The sequence below is a fragment of the Podarcis pityusensis genome (genome assembly GCF_964106645.2).
Source record: "Podarcis pityusensis genome assembly, chromosome: 9".
NCBI lineage: Eukaryota > Metazoa > Chordata > Lepidosauria > Squamata > Lacertidae > Podarcis > Podarcis pityusensis.
Genome location: NC_138034.1, coordinates 53,216,361 through 53,242,696, shown reverse-complemented (window position 1 = coordinate 53,242,696; position 26,336 = coordinate 53,216,361). Strand labels below are relative to the sequence as shown.

General features: G+C 39.4%; 1 protein-coding gene across 4 annotated transcripts in view; it reads left to right on the top strand.

Moving 5' to 3' along the window:
- Positions 1-26,336, top strand: part of MCUB (mitochondrial calcium uniporter dominant negative subunit beta) — a 62,105-nt gene that overhangs the window by 23,794 nt on the left and 11,975 nt on the right. For 3 of the 4 annotated variants that reach the window (XM_081020391.1, XM_081020394.1, XM_081020392.1), the window contains exons 2-3: positions 22,976-23,051; positions 23,868-24,038. In XM_081020391.1, coding sequence (XP_080876517.1) covers positions 22,976-23,051; positions 23,868-24,038 — 247 coding nt within the window. The remainder of the gene's footprint in view (positions 1-22,975; positions 23,052-23,867; positions 24,039-26,336) is intronic. The other variant, XM_081020393.1, reaches the window with a different exon arrangement.

Genomic DNA, 26,336 nt, shown 5'->3' with positions numbered 1-26,336 from the left:
TGAAACTACAGTATGCAAATACATGGAACTCCAAGTCATATCCTGTTATAACTATTAAATGTAGTGTCAGTGTGGTAGATTTTAGGTTGTTTTTGTGCTAACCATTTCCTGTGGAAAAAACCATACCTTGTTCACTCATTTTTTACATGGCGCTTATACAACATAGTGAAGAAAACATCCTCTGCATGTTTTATCTGTTCAGTTTCCTTCCCCATACCTCCCAGCTCAGAAAATCCTAACTTTTTTTAATTCAGTGAAATTACTGCAATTTTCTAAGGAATGCTGCCATTCATGCTGTATTCATTCATTCATTCATTCATGTCCAGTAGTGACCTGGGCATATTGCTATTGCCATTTTCTTTTCTGTGCTCCATTTCTCCACTCTAGCAAGCAACTTTACCCTTTCCAAACAAAATGGAGCGCAGTGAGGGCGGGAAAGGCGAATTTAAGGCTTCCACATACACAGTGGTTCTATTGAAAATCTCCTTCATCCTGTTGAGGGAGCTGACTGCCCGCTTGGCTAGAGAGTGTCAGAAGTCTGGAAGCAGAATTTCTATTCCTCGTCCAGGTAAAAGCAGGCCAGCACCAATTGGGTGTTGCTAAATTGTCCATGTTTGGAAGTACCATTGAAGTGAAGGGACGCAGGTTAAAATATCCACTATGTAACCTTGGTTCAGCCAATATCTCTGAGCTTAACTTACCTCATAGGGGTCTTGAGAAGAAAGAGGGGACAATGTATACTGCTTTGACCTCTGTGGAAGAAGGGTAGAATAAAACTTTAATAAAATGTAATGTGTGGCATATATGTGTGTCCCCTGCCTTTTTGGCCCCAGAATGCAATCGACTGGGATGCGGAGAGAAAGAGTCATTACTAAATCTAAGCCCTTCTCTCTCGCCCTTTGGCTCTCACAGTGCATAGCTTAAGCTTGATGAAATATTTCATGCACAGATAGATTTTTTCTCTGTGGTGGTTCTTAAATAATTTTAACTGTGACATAGTGTTCAGTCTTTCTCTCAGGGTTTACTCCCAAAGCCTCTCTCGTGAATGAGTGTAACCGCAAGGCAGAGAAGTAGAGGATCAAATTTTTCCTTCTCCTGGATCTTGTAATTGGACCGTTGCCCCAATAATCTCTTGGCCTTTTACCTTAAAGTATAGACTTATCTTGTTGACTCCAAAGTGTCTTGGTTTTACTTCTCATGCGATCCCTCTATCAAAATTATATGGCCACATTTACTGCCACTGTGCAGCATTAAAAACGTAATGTATTTTGATGTAGCTTAATAGGAAAAGCATTTTTTCAATTTAGTCTGAGCAATCACAGGAGAAGAAATGCATTTTCCATTAATTTTTTTCGTGTCCCTAATTGCCCCTCTGTGGCATTATTATGAAGGACCCCTAGTGTAATGATGATGAGGCAGAGGCAACACTTCAGTTATTTTGGGAAATGCAGTCCGTTTTCTCACTGTAAGTATAATTGCAATTTCGGTTTTATCATTTATCATATGTACATTAACAGTATACTCAAACATAAATTAATATGCAGTTTAGCACCAGGTTAATGGGAGTGCAAAATCGAAAACTTTCAGAAGGCTTGTTGCAAAACCTTCTGGTTCTTAAATATTCAAAATATTACAAATAATGCTGAAAATATTTTCTCCCTTCTCCAGGTAGGGTAGCATGCCAAAAATGTTTCTTGCATAAACTACACTGAAATGAAGCAGAATTGTGCAAGAATCAAGCTATGATACTTTCATCAGGGCATTTTCAAGATTAAATGTGGATTAAATTTGTACCTTGGTGTTCCCCCAGGGAGCTTTGCCTTCCTAATTATATTGGAATGCGGGTGGCGCTGTGGGTTAAACCACAGAGCCTAGGACTTGCTGATCAGAAGGTTGGTGGTTCGAATCCCTGCAATGGGGTTTGCTCCCATTGTTCGGTCCCAGCTCCTGCCAACCTAGCAGTTCGAAAGCACGCAGTGCAAGTAGGTAAATAGGTACCGCTCCAGCGGGAAGGTAAATGGTGTTCGCCAGAAGCGGCTTAGTCATCGTGGCCACATGACCCGGACGCTGTACACCGGCTCCCTCGGCCAGTAAAGCGAGATGAGCGCCGCAACCCCAGAGTTGTCCACAACTGGACCTGACGGTCAGGGGTCCCTTTACCTTTACCTAATACAGTGGTACCTCAGGTTACATACGCTTCAGGTTACATACACTTCAGGTTACAGACACCACTAACCCAGAAATAGTGCTTTAGGTTAAGAACTTTGCTTCAGGATGAGAACAGAAATCGTGCTCCGGTGGCGCAGCGACAGCAGGAGGCCCCATTAGCTAAAGTGGTGCTTCAGGCTAAGTACAGTTTCAGGTTAAGTACGGACCTCCGGAACGAATTAAGTACTTAACCTGAGGTACCACTGTACATTGTATTTGGCTAAATAAGTAGAGAGAGTAGCTTGTTGATCAAGTTCTTCTCTGAGTACAGGTTTATGCTTGACCTTTCCACACCATTGTGGCCTAGCACGTTAGCCACAAGTGTAGTCATTGTTGAGTGTGGCCATCACTGAGTATCTGAGCAGCTTCTGTTGACAGAAATGTTGACAACGTATGTTCATATACACAGCCAATAGATCCTCCTCACACACACGTCTTTTTGACACTTTTGTAGATGGCCAAACAAATAGGAATAAACTTCCTTTCCTGTTCAGTAAGACTCTTATACTACCCTTAGCTTGTTTTCGGAACTGAAAATGCTGCTTCAACTGTAATGTTAATCAACTTAATGCTTAAGTGTGTTCTGGCAAGAATGAAATACAGTACAGATGCTTCGTATCAGCAATGCATAATCTCAATAAGCAGCCAAATGAGTAAACATTCACCAAGGGCTTTTGGCGAGCTGTGTAATTTAAACACTTGCTCAATTAAAGAAGTGGATTTAGGAATTTTTTTGCCACCACTAGTAGAAAAGTTATCAAATGATCTTACAGTATTTTGCTTTGTATTCTCAATGGTCTTAAATTAGAGAGTTCTGCACTTTCTGTGGTTCTTCAGTAGTTGTTTGCTTCCCAAGACTGTCACTGGCTTGTTTTGGGTTGTTTCCTGGAGGTTTTATAATGCTTGAAAAGGTATAGGCAATGCAAAGATCTATTTAACTTATGTCAAAAGTTAAGCGGTTGCAGTATAAGGAGTCAGCAGTTAATGCCATGAAATGCTTCTTTTTAAAATTCCACACTGAGGTTTTATTCTTTACAATCTAAAGAAAACTTAACAGTGCATGAAAACCAAGTACTGTATCACTTCCCTTCATTGGTGTGTTTGTGTGCCAAAAAAGAAAAAAACAGATGGCAAATAAAACTAGTCTAGTTTGATCATTGTGCCCTCTTTCTCATGCTGGGCCAAGTACTGGAACATCTAATGTGAAATGTAGCATAACTTTCATGTAGTACATTGTCGTCTTTTCCACTGTGTAATAGTGTAACTTAAGTAATGGAAAGGAACAGATGCTAAAGATCATCTTGTCTGTTCTGGTTAAATGTGCAACTGGTAAGTCAGTAGGAGCTAAACTGGTTTATGCCAGTTGGAGTTATTATTAAGATATGTCAGATGCATAAGCTTTAGAGAATCTGAAGGCAGCCCTGTTTAGGGAAGCTTTTAATGTTTCATGTATTACAGTATTTTAATATTTTTTTGGAAGCCGCCCAGAGTGGCTGGGGAAGCCCAGCCAGATGGGTGGGGTATAAATAAATTATTATTATTATTATTATTATTATTAATCTGAGGCTAAGTTGTAATGTATAGAGCAATACATTTCTTACTGAAGAAATAAAAAAAAATGGGCAATTTGAAAGTATGCCTTATGGTACTAAACTGTCTGTGGCGATTCCTACCAAAAACAGAAGTTATCACTGTACACACACAAAAAACCGCAATGAAAAACAGCTGGCGTTTTACAGTAGCTCCTTTTTAATCCATATTATTAATAAGAACATATTTGATACTGAAATATGAGAGTTTAGATACCAAGTTTATTTCAGAGTCCAATGAAACACGAAGGTTTGGATCCTAAGAATTGTGAGATGGGTGTTTGGCATGCAGAACAGGGCTTTGCTGCTGGCTGCCTCTTTTCTGCCACAGTCTCCCGTGCACCCTTTAAAGCTGTGGAAAAGTGGGCAAAGGATTTGGGACATAATATTCCACTGAGTCATGTGAAAGATTGTGGAGAGAGGATTTAAAATTTACGGCTTGTAGTTCACTTAAAGAAAATTATATGAAAAGGATGTACCAATGGTATTTGACACCAGTTAAACTTGAAGAAATGTCTAAAAACTCTCCTAAAATGTGTTGGAAATGTAAAGATAAAGAAGGTATTTTTTTTCCATATGTGGTGGGTTTGCAAAAAAGCAAAGGGCTACTGGGAAATGATATATAATGAACTTTAAAAAAATGTTTACAATAACATTTATTTTAAAAAAAAACAGAAGCCTTTTCAGTTGGAATAATAAGTGATGAATTGCCAAGGAAGCTAAGGAGATTGTTTACCTATGTATGCTGCTACAGCCGCTAGAATGTTATTTGCCCAGAAATGGAAAGAAGAGGTCCCAATGAAAGAAGAATGCATAATGAAAATGATAGACAATGCTGAAATGGCTGAACTTACCGTGAAGATCAGGCATCAAGATGAGAAGAAATTCAGTGAAGAATGGGAAAAATTATAGACTTATTTTAAGGAAAACTGTAAGCATGTTAAAACATTAGCAGGATTGATGTAACATTTATGAAGTAATTCTATAATTAGGTTTTAAAATATTTGGAAATTAAATGGAAAAAGTAATTATATTCAAGGAATTTTTTTGGAAAACGGGGGTGGGGTAGGGGGAAGTCAAATATGGTGTTATTATGAATGGAAAATTGTTGTTATATTGCAAAATTTTAAAATAAAATATTTAAAGCTGTGGAAAACTGTGAACTTCTCTTTGCATGTCTCCGAGTGCTTTCTGCTTGCAGATCTGCCCTTTTGGATCCAAGCCATGCCTTCAGGCAATCTGCTGCTCCTTAATTCTGATCACTGGAAGTATATTGAAGGAGCAACATCAATCTTGATAATAAAATGATTTACTTAAAGGACTCCTGCTTGAAAGGAAGCATACACTCAAGGCAGGTCAGGATGGAGAACCTGTTTTGCTACAATGGCTGGGCCATAAATTGCTTCTTGTGACGCTCTCAAAAGCGATGATCAATTGGTGAATGAATTTGTCTGGACTTTCCTAATGTGTGTTCCCGTCACTTTTATATAATAACATGGACATTTCAGATACAAACTGTACCCACTTCTAACTAATAAAGTAGCAACTATATGTGCCTCTTCCTCCCCTCTCCCCCCATATGTACAGAATGGAACGCATACTAAAGAGCTAACGCTAATAATGATTCTTGAATTCTTCATATTGTATTAATTGGCCCCAAATTGGAAACTTCCTAGCTAAGAGCAGGGTGATCATTTAGCATTTGATAATTCGCCTTTTGCCATGAGAATGCCTTTCATATTGCCTTCATAAGAATTGTAAGATGTTTCTTACGAGGGCATTGCTGCGGCATTACAACATTAATTACAGAACAGAGATGACTGAAGGCTATACATCATTCCTTTTTATGTTGAATAATGTTGGAGAACTCTTACTGATTACTTGGAAATTGCCCGTGTCCTCCTGCCAAAAGAGTTTCAAAATGGCAGATGTGGGAATTCAGCCATTAATCAGATGCTGAAAGCCCTGGGCTGTAATTTGGTGGGGAAAAATCATATATAATGTAATGATGGGCTTGACTGCTGGTGAGCTAGCTTGCTTCTGCTGTAAAATGCAAAAAAGCTGGATAGTGGTAATATTTAAGCTCTAATTATAATTATTCCATGTGGAGCCTTTCAACTGCTGCCCTTTTTATGGTCAAGTATCATTTATGTGCCCTTTAATCATTCACTTCAATCTTTAATCTTTTAAAAGTATAGACTTGGCCATGTTAGAATCAATAGTACGTAAATCAGGATTTTTTAAAATGACTTATTTTTATTCAAAGAATTTCAAATATGCAGATAACCATAGTAATCAACATTACCAATTCATAGCACAACTGTTGCAATAACTGTACCATGCTAAGTTAAACATGTTGACTTAAAGGGTCTCGGCAAAAATCACTAGGAGTTGATGGAAGAACTATAGTGTGGCTAGATTTAGTCACATTATTTAAATTGGAATTGTTTCATGTAAACCTAAACATTACTCTATGAAGCCTTGTATCATAGAAGGATGGATAACAACTCTTCCAAACACATGCTACCAACATTATTATTATTATCTTATTAATATCCTGCCCATCTAGCTGGGTTTCCCCAGCCACCCTGTACTGTTTACAGCACATAAAAACATATGCATATGCATAAGAATATTTTAAGTTGTATGTGTGAGATGTCCACATCAGGGGTAGACAACTTCTAGCCTATGGGCCAGTCTTGTCCTGCGAGGGCATTGTGTCCCCAAAACATGGTCACCTGTCAATGAGCTGATGTTGCTGGTTAACATCAGCTGATGAGCAGGTGGTAGGGTTCAATTCTGCATTGGGTGTGGGATGTGCCACCTCTGCTAATCTCAGTCCAGGTTGGCTAATACAAGGAAAGTTGTTCCATTAGATACTTGGTTGCCAAGCTTTTAGGGCTTTGTGTATCGGCATTAGTATCTTAATTTGGGTCTGGTTGTGTTTAACATGATTGCACACAGCATTCTCACAACCACAGTCTGCACAAGCTGTAGGATAGACTGTCTTCAATGGTAGCCTTATGTAGAGAGTCTTACAGTAATTAAGATGCAAGGTTACTAGAGCATGTGAAATTATATGAAATACTTGCAAGTTTGAGCAGAATCAAGAGCAGAGGTGGCCACTTATGTGGCAGGGAAATGGGTATCATTGCAGTATCTTTGTATAAACCAGCAGAAGAGCAGAAAAATAACTCTTCCTAAACACATCTGTTTAATTGAGTTATTCGTGGCTGTATGTAACTTGCAGCCAAACAGCAGCTGTTATAGATGTAGTTATCTCTCTGGACATTTTTGTCTGTTTTGATTCATGTTTGCTCTAGTCTGTGACTCTCAACTTCCATCTGCTACTACCCTATATTATTAACAGGTAGTAGCAGATGGAAGTTGAAAGGCTACTGTAAAAGTCTGATCAATCAGTGCAGTCTTACAAATCTGAATGCAGAATGAGATTTTTAACCCCTTTCTGGGTGATAAGCACAAATTCCTTTATAAGGTACACAGGAAATTGAATGAGAAATGAGCAGTAAGCCATCTTATACTTTCCCATTCCCCTTGGAGAATATTTGATCTTATCAGTGTAGATGCTGTACAATGGTTTCTCTGTGTCTGTAATAATTTGTTACCTAAGTTACACTTGAGTTGCTGTAATGAAAAATAATGAACTGTGTGTGCTAGAGAATCATCAGGCTAATGCTGAAAGACTGGGGCTGCCTTAAAACCTTGTTGTCCAAAGTATGTTGCATATATTATTGCTATTATTATTTATTGAGAAAATGTCTTCCCTGCCTCACAGCCTCCAAGGGGCCATATGAAGAAGCTTCCATAATTTAAAACACAAATACAGTAAATGCTAAATAAAAAAACCAAACAATCTCAAATTAAGTGAAATTTAACACAGAGGGTCCATAAAATGATTGAGTCATTTTAAAGTATAATGCCAATTCACTATCTTTGAATATTACATCATTGTTCATATATAAATACTGACTGGTTCTACTTTAATGCTTACTTTTTGACCTACTTCTCTGGAAGTGTTAGCAGATTTTTGTCAGCTTTGTATTATAAGGCTTGCCAGCCAAATATAGAGGTTCTTAGGATTCTGTGCTCCTGTAAAAGGCACTCCATAGAATGGCCAAACCATGTCATCTTTTATAGCTGTCATGCAATACTTGCATTAAACTTGATATAATGAATTTCTTTCTGCATTCCCATCCCTCATTCCAAAAGAAAAGTGCTTGCTAAGAGACAGATATTATGGTTTCTGCTATCATACAGGCTTTCCTAGGACTGAAAAGTATAATGAATTGATACCCCTGTCTTCCCTCCTTTCTAGACCTCCTCCCATCTTAAATTACTCCCAAGTGCAATAATACCCTACTGGATAAGTTATGAAGAAGATAGCTGTATTTTTTATGTTTAAGATTTCCTCTGTGTGTGAATATGAAGACATTTTCTACATAATCAACTAGCTATCAGCAGGTGTGCATTCATCCATCATTAGAATGTTTTGTTAAGTATAATGGAAAGGTAACTATTTTTCTAGTTCATATAATACAAATTAGGGTAGAGGCAAATATATATTTTTAGTCACAATATTCCTCACCCCCCCCCCACACATTTAGCATAAACAGTTGATGTGGTTATTATCACTTCATTCCTCTAACGGCTATAATTGCTTCCTTTTCTGGCCTTCCCGTTCAGAAAAGGCAGTGATAATTAAGAAATAAATTAACTGTGTGGTTGTGCTAATAGTGAAAGTAGCCTTGTGGCCACTTAAAACAGCCCAAACTCCCAAATCTACTGACTCCTCTACCAGTGGAGAAGAACCAAGACACCTATGTGAGGAACTGGAAGAAATGTAGCTCTGTCGTAGGATATGATTATAAACATCATGTGGTGTGGTCTGGATGGGAGCAGGAAAGATGTATGATTATTATTCATTAATTAAATTTATTGGTCACTTTTTCTTGTCAAAGGCAAGTCGAAACAACTTACAACCGGATAAACAAAGTCCCACTTGTAGATGTAGATATGTGTAGTTCAGGACTTCACTTGCAATCTAACGAGTTCAGGGATTGTAGTTTCGTTTGCAGCTGCTTCCCACTACGTCCCACTTCATAAATTAATGCACTCATCTCAATATTATGAGAATGAGGCTTCCTGTAGAAACAATAAAATCCAGAGGCATATGTTATGAATACTACCTGTGCAGGAGAGTGAGCCGTTGTGGTGATTTTCAGCTTATCAATTTTAAAGCAGTAATGATTCTTTGTTTCTCCAATACTATTTCATATGATAATCCTTCCCTCCATTCAAAAGATGAAATGGTTGTACTCTATCGCTCAAGCTCAGAAGGCCTCATCTGCACCTTATTCTTCTTAGAGTCAAAGACTGGGGAAGGATGGAACATTTACATCCACAATAACCAATGCATTCTCATATTGGTTTATATTGAAGCTTAAATTGCATTTGAGACTCACTCTCTTTGTGTTAATGTAAGAGAGTGGTTAATGTAAGAGAGGCGTTTGTAACTCAGATAAACTTTCTGGCTAGTATGGGGTCTTTCTTGGCATTAGAAACTTGGAAGGAAGCAAGAACCACCACAAGCTCTTTTGTAAGAATGCTGTTGCATGCAGTTATATACCTTCATTACCTTTTATTTTTTTCACAGCATGCTGTCAACAGGCATTAATTTTCCTCCAGAGTTTAAAGCAGCTTAATGAGCCAAGTGGGCATATTTAATGTCTAGCTTAAGACTGAAGAAATACAGCTAACCAAATAAGCCTCATTTTCCAGGCATTCTTTCCCAGGTTGGAAGGAAATAGTGTTGACAGCAGCAGAGTACTAGGTAGAGAGCAGGTGGGATCTAAACGGTAGCCCCTTCAAGTAAGACTGAACCTGATTGTGTTCAGCTTGCCGGCATTCGTGCAGAGATGCTTACCTAGTTGACTGCTCCTGCTTTGAATGTTTGCCCAGTTCCTAATGTGAACGGACGCTCTACTGGTAAGTGACTTCCATTTTATGCACAGCTGAAGCTAAGTGGTGGATCAAATGCTTTGTATGTACTAGGTCCAAGATTCAATCCCTGGTATCCCCCAGATAGCTCCTCAACTCATGGCCAGATAGATATCCTATGGAATATTCTGCTCAAGTTTTTTGTTTTTGTTTTTTCAGAAATTATAGCACAGATAAACCTGTTATATATTCTGCACTTGGGAATGCAGATTTTCCAAGCTCAACTCAAAACTGTTTTGGGGTTTTTTTGTTTTGTTTTTTATGTATATATAAATATACATTATATGAAAGGCACTATTTTTTTTAAAAAATGCAGTAAAGAATATAGGGGAAGCTGGAAACTTCTGAGAGGAATTACTGGCTTCCTTGAGCTCTATTTAATCTCCTTGTGTGTCCTTGGGGAACTTAAAAGAGTGGGCAGTAAAACTGTCTCGCTAGTAAAGTTGCCTTGGAACTTGTGTTTTCTAATAATGCTTTTGCCATTGGTGGCTTTATGAAATAGTGCAATCTAAGAGTTCTAGTCATCTACAAGTAGGCACAAAAGATGTATAGTACTTCAAAAGAGAAGGCAGAGAGTCAGATGAAGATTTTATTTCATAAAATAAGTTGCACAGGATTAAGACATAATTCAGCATCAGATTGTTTTCTTCATCCTGTGTCTTCAGTCCAGAGGCTCATTGCAGATCAACAGCAAAGCATGAACAACACCAGCACTACCATTGCAGGCGTGTTATTCCTGCAAATTCAGCTGGGCATTCTTGTTGATAAAGTCTAAGGCTTGGTATGCTATAATTATTTAAAATCAAATGTAGTTTTCAACTGCAATTCTGAATAATTATAATAGTGGAATTCTTGGCACTTTGGGCATAATTTTTTTAAAGCCTTTTTAAATAAAGTAGGTATTATAGCACTGTTGGAGATGGTAATGAAACATACTTCTCCCATGGAAATTTCAGTACAGTGGTACCTCTAGTTGCAGACTTAATCTGTTTTGGGGTGCCATTCGCACCCCGAAAAGTCCGCAACTAGAGCTCCTCTTCTGCGCATGTGTGCGAAGTGATCAAGCGCTGATGTGCATGTGTGAGGTGAACATATCGCTCATGCGTGAAGCGCGTAGGTTGCTTCTGTGCATGTGCGGGTGGCGAACCACGTTCGTAAGCTGAAAGTCCATAACAAGAGCGGAACACAACACAAAGTATGACTGTAGATTATAAATCTCTTTTGTAGATCAGTGCCATATTTTTCTCATCTGTAGCCTTATATTTTTTTATTATTTTAAAAAGACTCATTTCCTTTTTTAATTATTTGCTTAGCCGTGCTTGTCGTACACACTTTCACTTAAGCATATCAGCAAGGTGCTCCCTTTCATTTCCAACAAAACTGAAGGGAGCATTTGCTCATTTGCCAATAAGAGCCGCTTTGGGAATTTTAATGTTTTGCTACAACAGATATCTTAAATTATGTAAACTGCTGCTTCCTGTCCTCGATACCCATTTTCTCCCTTTTTAAGTCTTTTTGTTGAATTTCAATTAATTCAAAGTGTAAGAGGAGTTTTGTAATGGAAAACAAGCGCGCTGAGTTTTCGATTGGGACATGTGGTTTATTGATGCTCTAGATTGGTCCTTGCATGCTAATTGAGCAGTTAATAAAGTGGATGTTGGCAAACCGTCGATACTTTTTTTGGGAGATGTTTGTGTGTTGCCATTACTGTGCTCTCCTCTTTGGGCTCACCTCATACTGGTCCTGTATTCACTGTGTTCTGCATTGTAATCAGGCAGAAATCAACAGTTTGGCTGTACTGCAATCAATAAAACCTGCTGAGTGTTAGCTTCTTGTTCTTCCTTTCCTGCTTTAATTTAAAACCTTGGTATGGGTCCTCCCTCCCTGAGGACTATTTTTGCAGTGTACAGTCTTCTGATTTGTCTTAAAGAGACGAGATGGCATTTCATTTCTCAAAAACAGCATGTATAATAGGAAGGGACTCTTGAGGCATCAGCTCTAGTGGTGTATTGGTGCCATTTCATAGGGAGTTGTTGGAGTACAGAGCCACAATCTGATAATACGTACTCACAACTGCAAGCAGCTTTTATTGGCTGGGCAAAAGTTTCATTTTACCCGCAGCTGCATTTTGCAATTTTAGATCTGGGAAAATGCAATTTCCTTGCCCCGGGTGGATGATTGCAATCTGGATCCTTTTGGGATAAGGTTGCAACCACTGTACAATCCCTAAGAAAGAATAACTTAAGCTGAAAAATATCAAAAGAGCCACTGCTAGTGTCTTTCTAACTAACAAAAGGATCGAGGAGAAAATGAGTGGATAATCCAAATTTGCGTCCTATGATATCATTGTAGGTGCCCAAGCATTTACCGCTCCTTCTGACCAGTTCTGGCTTGAACTGTACTATTCCTTGGTGTTGTGAATGCCCAAGAAATAGTATATGTCATAGCAGAATAGATCTGCTAGACTGCTTATTGGGACCAGGCTTTATAGTTTCTAGACCCAGTTTTTAAAGTACCTTTTGAAAGCCCTTCAGGTCTTGGTGTATCTTCAGGATCGCTGTCCCCATATATGCTTTGCTCTGCTTTGAGATTTTCCTACCATCTAAGGTGCTTGTTACTCCCGGTGAGAGGGCCTTTTCATTGGTGGTGCCCCAGTTTTCCAATGCTCACCCCAGAAAGGATTATGTGGCAGCCTTTAACTCCTGTTGATCTAGTTACAGATAGGTAGCCGTGTTGGTCTGCCATAGTCAAAATAAAAAAAATCCTTCCAGTAGCACCTTTAAGACCAACTAAGTTAGTTCTTGGTATGAGCTTTCGTGTGCAAGCACACGAAGAAGTGTGCTTGCACACGAAAGCTCATACCAAGAACTAACTTAGTTGGTCTTAAAGGTGCTACTGGAAGGATTTTTTTTATCCTGTTGATCTGTTTTGTTTGCATTCTGCTTATGTAGAGGTGCTGCTTTTTTGGAAGGGGGGTAAGTCACTCTGATAATGTATATGAAGCGTAAGGCGAAAATGTACCTAAGCGACAAATACTTTGAAATGCCGCATAGTTTGCTCACCCTTGCTGAAAGAGGGTGTTAAGAACAAGGTTTGTGTGCTGATTTCATTGTCACTGACATTTAACTTGGAAAACTGCAAACGAAGGATTGAATGCAGAGGTCAGGAGAGGCAAATGCCTACAACAATTAGACTTAAAACTTGAGTTTGATGGAAGTAAATAAGAACTGGCAATACTGTTTTGCAATTGCTTCTAACAATTTGATCTGCCAACAGAACTGTGCTTTTGGCAGGTACATTGGTGACAGATGTATAACTTCAACAGTGATGGAATGTATTTCATTACATTACTTTCAAAACTGGTAGGTTTTGTTGGGTGTGTGTGGAAATGCTACAGAATGACAAGCAAATTCTATTCAGCATTATAGCCAGTTTAATCAAGGTGCTAACTAGTCAACTTGTTTATACTTGATTATACAGAGACGCAGCTGACACTGTTGTCTAAACCGCTGAGCCTCTTGGGCTTGCCGATCAGAAGGTCAGCGGTTTGAATCCCCACAATGGGGTGAGCTCCCGTTGCTTTGTCCCAGCTCCTGCCAAACTAGCAGTTTGAAAGCAAGTCAGTGCAGGTAGATAAATAGGTATTTCTGCGGTGTGAAGGTAAACGGTGTTTCCATGCTCTCTGGTTTCCGTCACGGTGTTCCGTTGCGCCAGAAGTGGTTTAGTCATGCTGGCCACATGAATCGGAAAGCTGTCCATGGACAAACACCACCTCCCTCGGCCTTAAATGAGATGAGTGCCACAACCCTATTGTCTGGACTTAACTGCCCAGGGGTCCTTTATCTTTTTTTGTTTTAACCTTACTTTATTATACCCAATACTATGGGCAACATCCAATGTTAGCCATACTCAGAGCAGACCCATTGAAATCAGTGAACAAGTTAAGCCATCCTTTAATTACCCCACCTTTCTCTCAAGGGTTGCTTGCACCAAAGTCAAAATCTTAGGCCATTGCCAATGTGTCTTTGTAGAGAATAAAGGAATTGTAGGAGGGCCGGGGAGAGAGAATTTGGCTTCTGTTGTACTTCCACAGCAATCAGTTTATTCACTGCCTGCAACCAGAGCAGAATAAAATGTGAGAAAGGAGCTAGGATTCTCCCAGCAGCCCCTATGAATTTGAAGCATTTAGATTAAAGACCACTGAGGCTGCAATCCTAAAGAGACCAATGGGGCTTTCTCCCTACCACAAACCAATTGTGTTAAGACCAGGTATTAGGCAGAAGGACTCATATTCAAACATCACTGGGTAACTGAGAAGCAAATTATGTACAGTGGTACCTCAGGTTACATACGCTTCAGGTTACCGACTCCGCTAACCCAGAAATATTACCTCGGGTTAAGAACTTTGCTTCAGGATAAGAACAGAAATCATGCTCCGGCGGCGCAACAGCAGCGGGAGGCCTCATTAGCTAAAGAGTTGCTTCAGGTTAAGAACAGTTTCAGGTTAAAAACAGACCTCCGGAACAAATTAAGTACTTAACCCGAGGTACCACTGTAGTGGGGTTTGTGGAAATATTCCTCCCCTTACCTCTGCTCCCTCTCTCTCAGACTTCAATGTCAGATACCTATAAAAATGCTGTGTTTTTGTTGATTCAATCTCAGTCTTTAATCTAAAGATACACTCTGTATAGATGCTAAAGCAGAGGGCCAGCCCAATACATTTTGGCACCTGAGGCGAAGCACAAAATGGCGCCTATCCCATACATGGGAAGAAGGGGTGAGTGAAGATCCAGATCAGGAACAACCAGGGGAGGAGACCAGCAGCACCTCCTATTTGCCTAGAGGCTGCTGTAGAGATGGCCAGATTCAGCCTCCAAGAAGTTGGCAGCAGCAGCAGTTGATGCATTCCTTGGAGGATCTTTTGCCCCTGTGAATTCTGCCATCTGATATGGTTGCCCCACCTTCCCTCATGGTTGGGCTGGCCCTGTGCTAAAGCAACTTTGAGCTGAATGGAACACGTTAACTCTTTATTCCATTTGTCTCTCAGATTGTAATCATCCCATTTATAACACTCCAATAAATATTTATAAACAACTATTATGGGTTTAGTTCTGATTATTTCCTCCTGCAGTATAGATGTTGCACTTCTGAGGGCGGCAGAAGTACCAAGCGAGCCCACTCTGCTGAGTTTAACACCAAAGAAGGTAATTAGGGATGGAGGCAGTTTTTCAGATATTTGGGGTCTAAACAGATTTTAGAGTATGATCAGACTTCATTTTATCCATTGCCTTTCAAAAAGGATTTTCTTCGGTCAAAGTACCAGGCTTTTATTGCTAGAGAATGAAGGTAGACTTAAAAATTGAGACATAAAATGTGTCTAGCAATCGTTACTTTGAAGGGAATCCAATCAGTCTTTGAAATGTCCAATACTGTACTGAAACCTATAAAATACCAAGAGTAATTTAAAGCCTATTCAGAAATTATGCTAGTAGGCTAGAAGGGACATGATATTGAAGTGATCCATGGAATGTGTCAGTCTGATGATGAGATTGGGAGAAAAATGAGTGAGGCAAATGGTAAAACAAATATTAACAAACTTAATTGCTTATCCTTCATGTAGTGAGGATATGGAGTTATTTGTTCTGATGGATATTCTGTACTCATTGTTTCATGGAAAATATTTGAATTAGGGTAAATGCTTTTGGAGTAGCTTGTAGGAAGCTTGCACTGGGTTCTGTGCAACTCCTTGCTTGCTGAAATGTTTCCCCCTTCATGAATTCTGCCAGAATTCAGTATTTAACATTGCACATGTGTGTGTGTGTTTTAAAGGGGTATAAACAAAAAAATGCTGAAATTACCTTGAGCAAGGAAACGTATGAGGGTTGTTGTTGTTTGCATAAATGTGGCTCTCCTACAGTTTCACCCCTAAGGTTTGTGCCTCTGGATTACTGTACCTAGGTACAATTGCAGCTTCCTTCTAAGAAAGGACAGCTGCTTCAAAGTTAATAAAAGTTAAAAGCAAACTATTTAACAACATAAAACAAGAAGCCTTCATTCTAGGAAGTGCCTTCAGTGTTCTTGAAGGGTTTGGCTGTAATCTTTTTCTGGATTTTCTTGCCTGTATAGCAGTGTTAGCCTCATTCTTTATAGACATGCTATGGGGAAACTTTCCTGATATAAAACCTTCATTTATATAAAACATCCTTTGTCGGAGCCAGCCGTTACAAGTGGCGGAGTTTAGCATAAAATAAAGACACAGAGAGCCAGCAATATTTTCAGGATGGTATGAGCAGCTCCTTTCGAACTTCCCTCTCCTCCTCCAGCTTTTTTTATTATTATCCTTTGTCTCTCTCCAGCCGCATGGCTGTTTGCCAATGTCTCACGTTACCTCATCCGGTCAAGGCTTTTATTGCCCCCCCCCCACAAACCATATAAGGTCATTACATTCCAATACATTGTAAAGCTCAGAGTGCTGGTCAGCCGAGGTCAGGGGGCACCCTGCAATATTACAAGCCTTCGCCGTGGCTTTATGACTCCCACAATCCTTCTAAGAAATCAGTTACAGATAGGTAGCCGTGTTGGTCTGCCATAGTCAAAATAAAAAAAAAAATCCTTCCAGTAGCACCTTTAAGACCAACTAAGTTAGTTCTTGGTATGAGCTTTCGTGTGCAAGCACACTTCTTCAGATACACTGAAACAGAAGTTGCCAGATCCTTCTATATAGTGAGAAGGTGGGGAGGGGTATTACTCAGAAGGGTGGTGGGAATGGGAGATTGGCAGATAGCTGAGATGAGCCTGCTGACGAAATAGCTGAGATGAGCCTGCTGACGATTGCAACTCATTACCAAATTGCAACTCATTACCAAACTTAAAACCATGGAGAGACCTGGTTTGAACAAAGACATTGGATTCTTATCCCATTATACATGACTAAGCCATTTCTCACCTTCTCACCCCTTGCCTTTTCCTGTAAGACCTATTACAGTCGTTAAGAGTCGTCAGCAGGCTCATCTCAGCTATCTGCCAATCTCCCATTCCCACCACCCTTCTGAGTAATACCCCTCCCCACCTTCTCACTATATAGAAGGATCTGGCAACTTCTGTTTCAGTGTATCTGAAGAAGTGTGCTTGCACACGAAAGCTCATACCAAGAACTAACTTAGTTGGTCTTAAAGGTGCTACTGGAAGGATTTTTTTTTATTTCTTCTAAGAAATGAAAAAGTTTGTTCGATATCCATTGTACAGATATCCTGCTGAAACCTGAAGAATTTTTAAAAGGGGCAGTAAGAACAACAACCCAGTGGCTTGGATCCAAAGAGCCTGCTGTGTAATCAGAAGGGACTTTACTTGTTTAGTGGAATTTTTGGAACTAAGCCCATATTTACTTAGCGTGATGAATTATGTCATGCATTATTTAAACTGGTTTTAACCACCCATACAGCTTTTCTTCTCTTTGATTTCTCTGAGGGCAAGATAGTGAGCTTGTAGAGGTTTTACCAATGGAATTGTTATAGCCTGTATTTCAGCAGAATACTTGTCAGATTTCAATCATTATTTTCCCACTATTGCTTTTGTTGCCTCTTATATGCAGGCACCACTAGTTGAGGTAATTTTGCTGAATTCTTGATAGTGTTGTGAGTTTGATGGGGGGGCTAAGTCTATATGGTGCTTAAATACCTTCTAACCCCCCTGAATTGAGCAAGGGTTAAAATCTAATGGAGGATTCCATTGTTGAATTAGCCATACAAGGATCATAGTTGCCACCTAAGTATGATCATTAGTATGGCAAAGGAGGTCGTTCTGTGCCAGAGGGCAAAGGAGTGGACCCTCTCCCTCACCCCTCCTTCACCTGAGAAGGACATTAGCCAGGGTTGTGTGTGAGAGCTGGGCTAGAAGCAGGCGGAACTGGAACCATGCTTAATTTTGCCTTGAATCCAAAATTGTGACTATGGGAAGCAAGACCATCTTGGGGTGTTAAGGCTCTGAACCCCTCCATCATAGGCTGAAGTTGTATGTATGAGTCATTCCACTACTGCCGTCATTGTGCATCATGATGTTGATAATATTCTTAGCTATATTGTAACGATGTAATGAAATAGAAAACAGTGTAGAATGCTTTCAAATGGAGTAAAGGTAAAGGTAAACATACGCCTGACCGTTAGGTCCAGTCGCGGACGACTCTGGAGTTGTGTGCTCATCTCACTCTGTAGGCCGAGGGAGCTGGCGTTTGTCCGCAGACAGCTTCCGGGTCATGTGGCCAGCATGACTAAGCCACTTCTGGCGAACTTATTTGTTTTTAATTTATCATTCAGGTTTGTTTGTTTTTAATCTTTCAATTCCAGAACTGTAATCATCAGTTCAAAAAAATGAAACGAATGTATTTTAATAAAAAATAATGCTGGTCAATAAAAGCAATATGTAACAATTAGATACAAAGTTTAAATTGTTCTAAAATTAAGAGAATAGATCCTGCTTGTTGCATCTTACAGCCTCTATAGAGGCTTTAAATTACAAGCCCATGAAACAAGTCCTTAGATGGTTGAATCAGAACTGTAACAATTTCAACTTCCATACTAGAGAACTCATATTTTCCAAGACAAACTGGTATTTTATAGGCAAACTCAGCGGTAATCACTGATAAAACTGGTATCCTACCATGCTCTTGTTTGATACATTAGCCAAAATGCTCTGTTTGGGTTTTTCTTGCAATCTGTAGAGGCTCATTCCAGATCAATCTTCAGCTCTTGAATCATGTCACTCCTGCCTTGAGTGTGAGATTAATTTTTATTTCCTCCAATTGCAGAAAGCTTGGCTCCCAGCACACACTCATTTATCTGAGCAGCAGTTCAACATGTAATTGCAGGCTGCTGTAGTTTTGTTAGTCATGTTTTTAAACAAGAAACTTCAACCTATGTAGAATGCAGAAGAGCATTGTTAATAGTCAAACAAACAAGCGCTAATGAAAATTATAAATGGACACAGATCTGACATAAGAAATGACAATACTAAATAAAAAGTAGTGAAGCAACACTTCATTCTCCCAGGACACCCTGTATGTGTTCTTATGTGAACAAAGAAACTTCAGAGGGAAACTGCAACCTGAAACTGCTGAATTACAATTCAGCAAGAGATCAAATTCTATGAACTGTAGCTTGAACTGGCTCAAAGGTTGTTTTTTATTATTATTACTCTACATGTGTAAATTAGCTTATGAGTACCAGGATGTCTATTATCAACAACTTTTGCCAGTGAGTATTGTTACTATTGCTACCTGTACCTTTTGCATTTTGTTTTTATCTGACCCAATTATTTACACCCCTACCCCCCCCCCAAAAAATACTTTGTGTAAATACCTGTATCTTAGGATAACAGTACATGCATCTGTCAATTCCCATAAAAGCCCTTACCACAATAAATTTGCTACCTTTCAAGGTGCCACAAGACTCTTCGTTGTTGTTGTTTTGTGTAGCAGACTAACATGGCTACCCCATGGGGGGGATTAAATTCTGACAGTATCCTAAGTAATATTTTCATAAGCACTTTCTGTACAGTACATAACCAAATAATATTTTTTTATTAAAAAAATGTACTATAATAAACTAAGTAGAAACTTTTCCTGTGATTTAGCGGAAACACGATCATACCATAAATTCACTAAAGATTGAATCAACCAAAAAATCACTGGGCAGGAATGTTCTCCATCATTCTTGATCCCAGGGTGGGTTACAAATGTATAAAAACAATAAATGTTCACAGAATATAATAATACACAACAAGAGCAGATAAAACCAATACTCAAGCCAGTTAAAATTCATTCCTGTGGATGGTTCCATTAAAATCTTTAAGGGTTAGGAAAATAAGTTTTGAGCATGCACCAAAAGCCTGCAAACAGCCTGACTTCCAAGGAGAGGGTGTTCCACATTCAAGAACACCACCACTGAAAGAGTTAATTTTCATGTTGCTACATAATGCACCAATGCTGGATACAGGACACAGCAGGTTGTAGAAGGATGTGGATCCTTTTCGTAGAACAAAATTTGTGTGCAACACAGGTTCTTGCTTCTTTGGAGCCCAAATTGATCATGCAATGGTATTAACCAGAGATGGATAGCTCCCTCCCCTGCCCCCTAAGACATTGGTGGCAAATGTACTTGTTAAGTTGTGGGTGAACATATCAGACGACACAGCGATTCTTCAAACAGCTCTTGTTTATTCACAGGCCAGAACAGAACTGAACTGAAGGGTTCAGCCAGCCTGCTTATATAGAGCTCCTGTACAAAGTAACTGTAACAACTTTCTGTAACTATCCAATCACTGAACGTCACTTTCGATCCCTTATTTGCATATGTGGACCTGAGTAAAAACTATCTACAGTATCCCCCTGCTGGCCCAGGGTGAGAACTTCAGTACATAACAGTACTGAAGAAGGGCAAAGACTTTCTGATGATCCTACTATTTATGCACTGTGACTATTGGAAAACCTAATTAAATGAACTAAAGGAGACCGGTGGCTCTTTCTGTCATCGCCTATCCCTTAATCTACTATAGTAGTAAGCACTGTATGGTAAACATTGGGAGTTCGTGTATATCATAATCCAATATGCTCTTGGCAGATTGATTGTGTTGAGCAAGCATTGGCACTGTTCACCGTTAGCCTCAGTTTATCTGCCAAGCCCCTGTATACCAAACAGCATTTCCCATTAACCAAGCAGTTGGCATGATAAATAGTTGCAGTGCCTGATTGCTTAGCCGACTGCTACTTGCTTGCACTCAATTTCTAGCATCCGCAGCAACCTTTTTATTGCTTCACAATTCATTTGTATTGGGGGTTGTAAATCAAATTTGAGATGATGAAGCAGCAAATGTGCTGTGTGTGTGTGTGGGTTAACGTTCATAAGTTATTTTACAAGCAAAGAATAGGGGTGGCCCTCGCAAGCACTTGGGCAATTTCAAAAGCAAATGAGAGTATTAAATTGATTACATGGAGACAAGGTTATTACTCAGAAATTTGGCTAGAACTCTTTTAGCATAATGAAATAAAACTCTACTAGAATTTGGCAGCAGGGTATAGTAACCAGAACCACAAATAATTGGATATTGACTGAAAGCAGAAATAATGGGTCATTGGTAGAAGTAAACATTTCCTTTAAGGCAGGAATAAAGCAGACTTTCCTTGTTTTTGGTAATTTCCTAGTTTGTTCTATTCTGTTTGTCTTGCTTCAAAACAGACTCATTCTCAAATTTGAGGTGTTCACTTTTGATTATTATTGTTTTTGTAAGGTAACTATTCTAACCAAAGTTGCTATATGTGCATTTCTTAACAATCAACACAAAAGCTTTTTACTATTTTAAGCACCTATACCATGATAGTACCCACATCCGTAGTAGTTATGGCTGCTTGAGAGACCAGGTTCTCCTTTGTGTATCCATATAGCTGTGCTGGTTGTGATAGATATATTAAGAAACAGGAATAAAAGTAGTCCTTCATGCCAAGATTTCTAATTTTTTAGTGCAGCGTGCATCAGTGTTAAGGTTATTCATTTGAAATTCTTGTCTCAATGTCAAACCCAGTTACATGAATGACCTCCTCTGCGTGTCTGTCTGGTAATCAATTTCTCATGGGATCATATCATCCCTTGTGAACCACTTTTGCCCCATGGGGGTGCATGTGAAAGTCCAGACTGCCAATTAGAAATGCTTGTGTGTCATAGTTTGTTGGCATCCATCTGTGTGTCATAACTTTAGCATTAATTTGCAGTGGAGAGGGTGGATTTAAAGTAGCATTTTCACCTCGCCGTGTTTTTGTGTCACCAACCTTGTACAAGAATTGCTGTATATTACCTAATGTGGTTTTTTCCATATATTTATACACATTTAAATAGCATTTTTCATGTTTTTTTAATAAATCCTCTGAATGGAAGTATTGAGAACCTTATCATTTAACATTGTAGGCTTTCTTAAGTTCGCTTTCCCTGCCTTCCCATGAAAGTTGATTATGTTCAAAGAAAGCTATGTCAGTTTCGCAGATACCAGGATGACCTCAGCCATCTACTTTTCTCTGCTACCATTTTCCCACCCAAAAGGGCATGCATGTTTACCTGTATAGTAAGGTGGACTAGAAGGATTCACCTGTATCCAGTGTAGTGAGAGTGCAGAACAGAACGGCTAGCATTTTTTAACAGGTTGGTCAAAGAGTGTCTTCTCCTATGTTGCTGAAGATGTGAGGTGGCATTGTGGAACTCTTAACAGGATAACCTGTGAATTGTGTTTGTGTGCATTGCATGAAATAGGGAATCTTCATCAGTAGTGATTAGAGAGCACTTTCAAAATTGCACATATAGTTTTTGGCCTTCCACTTCTGCAGTCCCAACAAGTTCAGCAGCATTTTGCTGTAGTGCAGTTTGTTTGCTGATGTTTGAAACACCATGAGAGGAAAAGCTTGCAGAGATTTGGAGTAGTAAATGTTGGTGGGGATAATGTTACGCATTTGCCTTTTTCCTGCCTATATATATCACTCAAAATGACTTGGCACCAAAGTTGCTTTTCATAAGAAAAACCAACTGCTGGGAGCTGAAATTCATAGCTTGTTTATGCAAGTTTATTTCAAATTTTTAGCTTAGTTTGGCTCAGGTATTTCTTTTTAAAGCACATATAATTATTCACTACAGGGTCTTGCACAGTGTTTTTTGCATGTTTTGGAATTTGTTATTAACACCATTTTTCTCCTGAATTTAAATATCTTATATTCCTATTTAAGAATTGTGTGTTTTCTGTGCCATTTTGTCAGTGGTAATAACTTTGCCTGATATTTTAGCACATCGCAGTCAGGGAACTGTTCCCACTTCTTTTAGATTACTTTTCAGGAGTCTTCACAGCCTTGTGGACAAAAGTCATTTAAGAGTTTTTCATCTTTAGAGTTTGTAGTATTGTTGTTGACAACAATATAATTGAATCCTTGCCCATGCCCATGCCTATGCCTGTGCATTGTATATATTATCTAAAATCTGGACAGACTTGGGTCTAAACTGGAGATACTCAATAAATATCTTGTCTTTTTCTCCCAGTGGGCTCTTCGTGAGGAAACTTAGGTATGAGAAGCAGCCCTTACATTGAATGTATTCAGCTGAGAACTCTTGACATCTAATCAATCTTCTTTACAGATGCTTTGCCTAAGACAAACTGGAAATCTAAGACATCACAGAAGAGCACTTTATAGCACACTAGTGCCATCTGATGGTAAGCTTTCTTATCAGTTACTGTTCTCATATCAAGTGATGACATCGTTCACAGTGTCTGGGTGCATGCATATCCAAGAATTACTCTGTTTTTATTCTGGACGATTGAAAGTCTTCAAAATTTTAGGTCAACATATATCCCTCCAGTGCTTCGGACTTCTTAGTATTTTGCCCACCCCACCCCAAATCATATAATAGTATCCTCCTCGTGTGTCATGAGATGCTCGTGTATTTTGAACTCCTAGGAATAGTGAGTGGTGCTGCATTTGCTGATCTTGGCGCAGGTGTGGCAAAGATCAGTAGTGTTGGGGCTTGATAGTTAACAAGTCTCACAGGTTCTTTAAATCCCGGGTCTCTTTGGAGCCCATTGCACCCCAAGCAGAAGCACTAAATTCTCCATGAATTCTGGCGGGGAGGGGGGGTGCAGAATTTCAGTAGCATATTCCTCCTTTAAACTCTGTATGGCCTCTACTGCAGAGAGTGCCTTTCCTTCAACCACTTTCAGTTCTTCATATCCTGTAATGTAGATATACAGGATTCTGGAGTGAGGCCTTCTATCATATCATATACACTTAGTAGCTAACCATTCCACTTTTGGACCTTCTATTTAATATGTACGTATTTGTTTAGTTTTTATCACATCCTTTCTTCAAGATCTTCAGTGCAGAGTATATGTGGCAGCATATAGTCAGGTGTGTCATGTCTTTGTTTTCCCCAAGCTTTTCAATATGTGCTTGTAAGTTACTCTGTTGTCATCATTTTTTTAAAAAAAAAAGTTTAAGTGATAAATCAATTAAAATGCCCTTTTCTCCCACAGAAGTAACTGTACATTATAAACATGGATTGCCTGCGATAACTCTGACATTACCCTCAAGAAAGGAACGCTGCCAGTTTACAGTCAAGCCGATGCTGATGACTGTGGGAGCCTTCTTGCAGGACATACAGAGAGAGGATAATGCCATTGAAAAGGTAGAAGTCTTCACAGCAGGTACTAACACCACTGTCACCTTGAAAGTAAAGGACATTCTGTTCCAGCTCCTATACATGCAAAGCAGACTTTGACTTTTGGAAATTTTTGTTAACTGTACTACTTTGGGGGTGTGGAGGTTTCCCCTTCAATGAGATGTCTAGCACAAGAGTGGGCAGAAAGTAAACTGGTAGATCTCTGTTGCTGATCTCCAGTAGTTCCATAAAGATTTCTGATGCTCAGTTGCTTAACAGTTTTTGTTGTTTGTTGTTTAGTCGTGTCCGACTCTTCGTGACCCCATGGACCAGAGCACGCCAGGCACTCCTGTCTTCCACTGCCTCCTGCAGTTTGGTCAAACTCATGTTGGTAGCTTTGAGAACACTGTCCAACCATCTCGTCCTCTGTCGTCCCCTTCTCCTTGTGCCCTCAATCTTTCCCAACATCAGGGTCTTTTCCAGGGAGTCTTCTCTTCTCATGAGGTGGCCAAAGTATTGGAGCCTCAGCTTCAGGATCTGTCCTTCCAGTGAGCACTCAGGGCTGATTTCCTTAAGAATGGATAGGTTTTGTCTTCTTGCATTTAATGGGACTCTCAAGAGTCTCCTCCAGTACCATAATTCAAAAGCATCCATTCTTCAGTGATCAGCCTTCTTTATGGTCCAGCTCTCACTTCCATACATCACTACTGGGAAAACCATAGCTTTAACTATATGGACCTTTGTTGGAAAGATGATGTCTCTACTTTTTAAGATGCTGTCTAGGTTTGCCATTGCTTTTCTCCCAAGAAGCAGGCGTCTTTTAATTTTGTGACTTCTGTCACCATCTGCAGTGATCATGGAACCCAAGAAAGTAAAATCTCTCACTGCCTCCATTACTTCCCCTTCTATTTGCCAGGAGGTGATGGGACCAGTGGCCATGATCTTAGTTTTTTTGATGTTGAGCTTCAGACATATTTTGTGCTCTCCTCTTTCACCCTCATTAGAAGGTTCTTTAATTCCTCCTCACTTTCTGCCATCAAGGTTGTGTCATCTGCATATCTGAGGTTGTTGATGTTTCTTCCGGCAATCTTAATTCTGGCTTGGGATTCATCCAGCCCAGCCTTTCGCGTGATGAATTCTGCATATAAGTTAAATAAGCAGGGAGACAATATACAATCTTGTCGTACTCCTTTCCCAATTTTGAACCAATCAATTGTTCCATATCCAGTTCTAACTGTAGCTTCATGTCCCACATAGAGATTTCTCAGGAGACAGATGCTGTTGCTTAACAATAGCAACAGCAAAATGTCTTTTCCCACCTATTTTAGGCTTCTGAGATTAAGATAGCTAGGCAGGAGTGGACCTCTGTTTGAAAGGAAGAATATGAGTTCAGTTCAGTTCTTGGACTGAAAACAAATTGTGAGGCTCAGAATTTGCTCAAAGGCCCCCTGGTGTTTAATTCTGACTCTTAATGTCTTTTGCACCTGGCTCTGATTGGTACATCTTGAGGTTCCAGGGGGGGAAAGGAAAGCTCAAACAAGGCTGAAGTCTGAACAATCTTGGGCTAGCAATAACCAGGACTAGCATCAGGGATTGGCATTGTTGGGCTCCTGCCAACATCTCAACAGAGGATGTGATTTCGTCTCCAGAAAACAAATCATAGTTAGTTCGTTTGGGCTGTGTTGAGACATTAAAAAACCCCACACATTGGCTAAACAAACCATCACTTGGTGTTATATGCAAACCAGGCAAGATGTTGATGGTTGACTTTTATCTCTTTTAATGGTGTCACTAATTGAAGCCTCTTCATTTTTTGGATAGGTATTACTAACTTTTTAAATGAGTGAATATAGCCAATCATACTATTAGTTCTATTACAATTACTCACTTTTTAAAAAGTTGTCATAGATGTAACCAAATGGGAGAGAATTCTTGGCTTGTTGCCTGGAATCATAGAACTGAAAACCTTATTATGCTGATGGTCAGATCAATAACATACTTTAGTAATATCCTTGTCAGCAATCTATAACTGAAGAGATTATCAGACTTCTGATGTTATCATTCCCAAAACACTTGCAGCGTTTCCATTCTGCATCTTTGCATAAGCTGAGATAACCACCAACCAGACTTCACTCTATGCAACATTAAATAGAAAATTATCTTGCAGACGACAGTTACAGTTAAGAAATGTACTAGAGAGACTCCAGTATTTGTTCTCCTCTATCTTTTAATCTCTAGGGTGATGTGAATTTACCATTGCAACAAGTGCAAAAGAGTCTGTGTGCAGTGCTTTCAGAGAAATATTTCCTTTTAAAGATACCACCCCTCCTGGATTTCTTTCCCC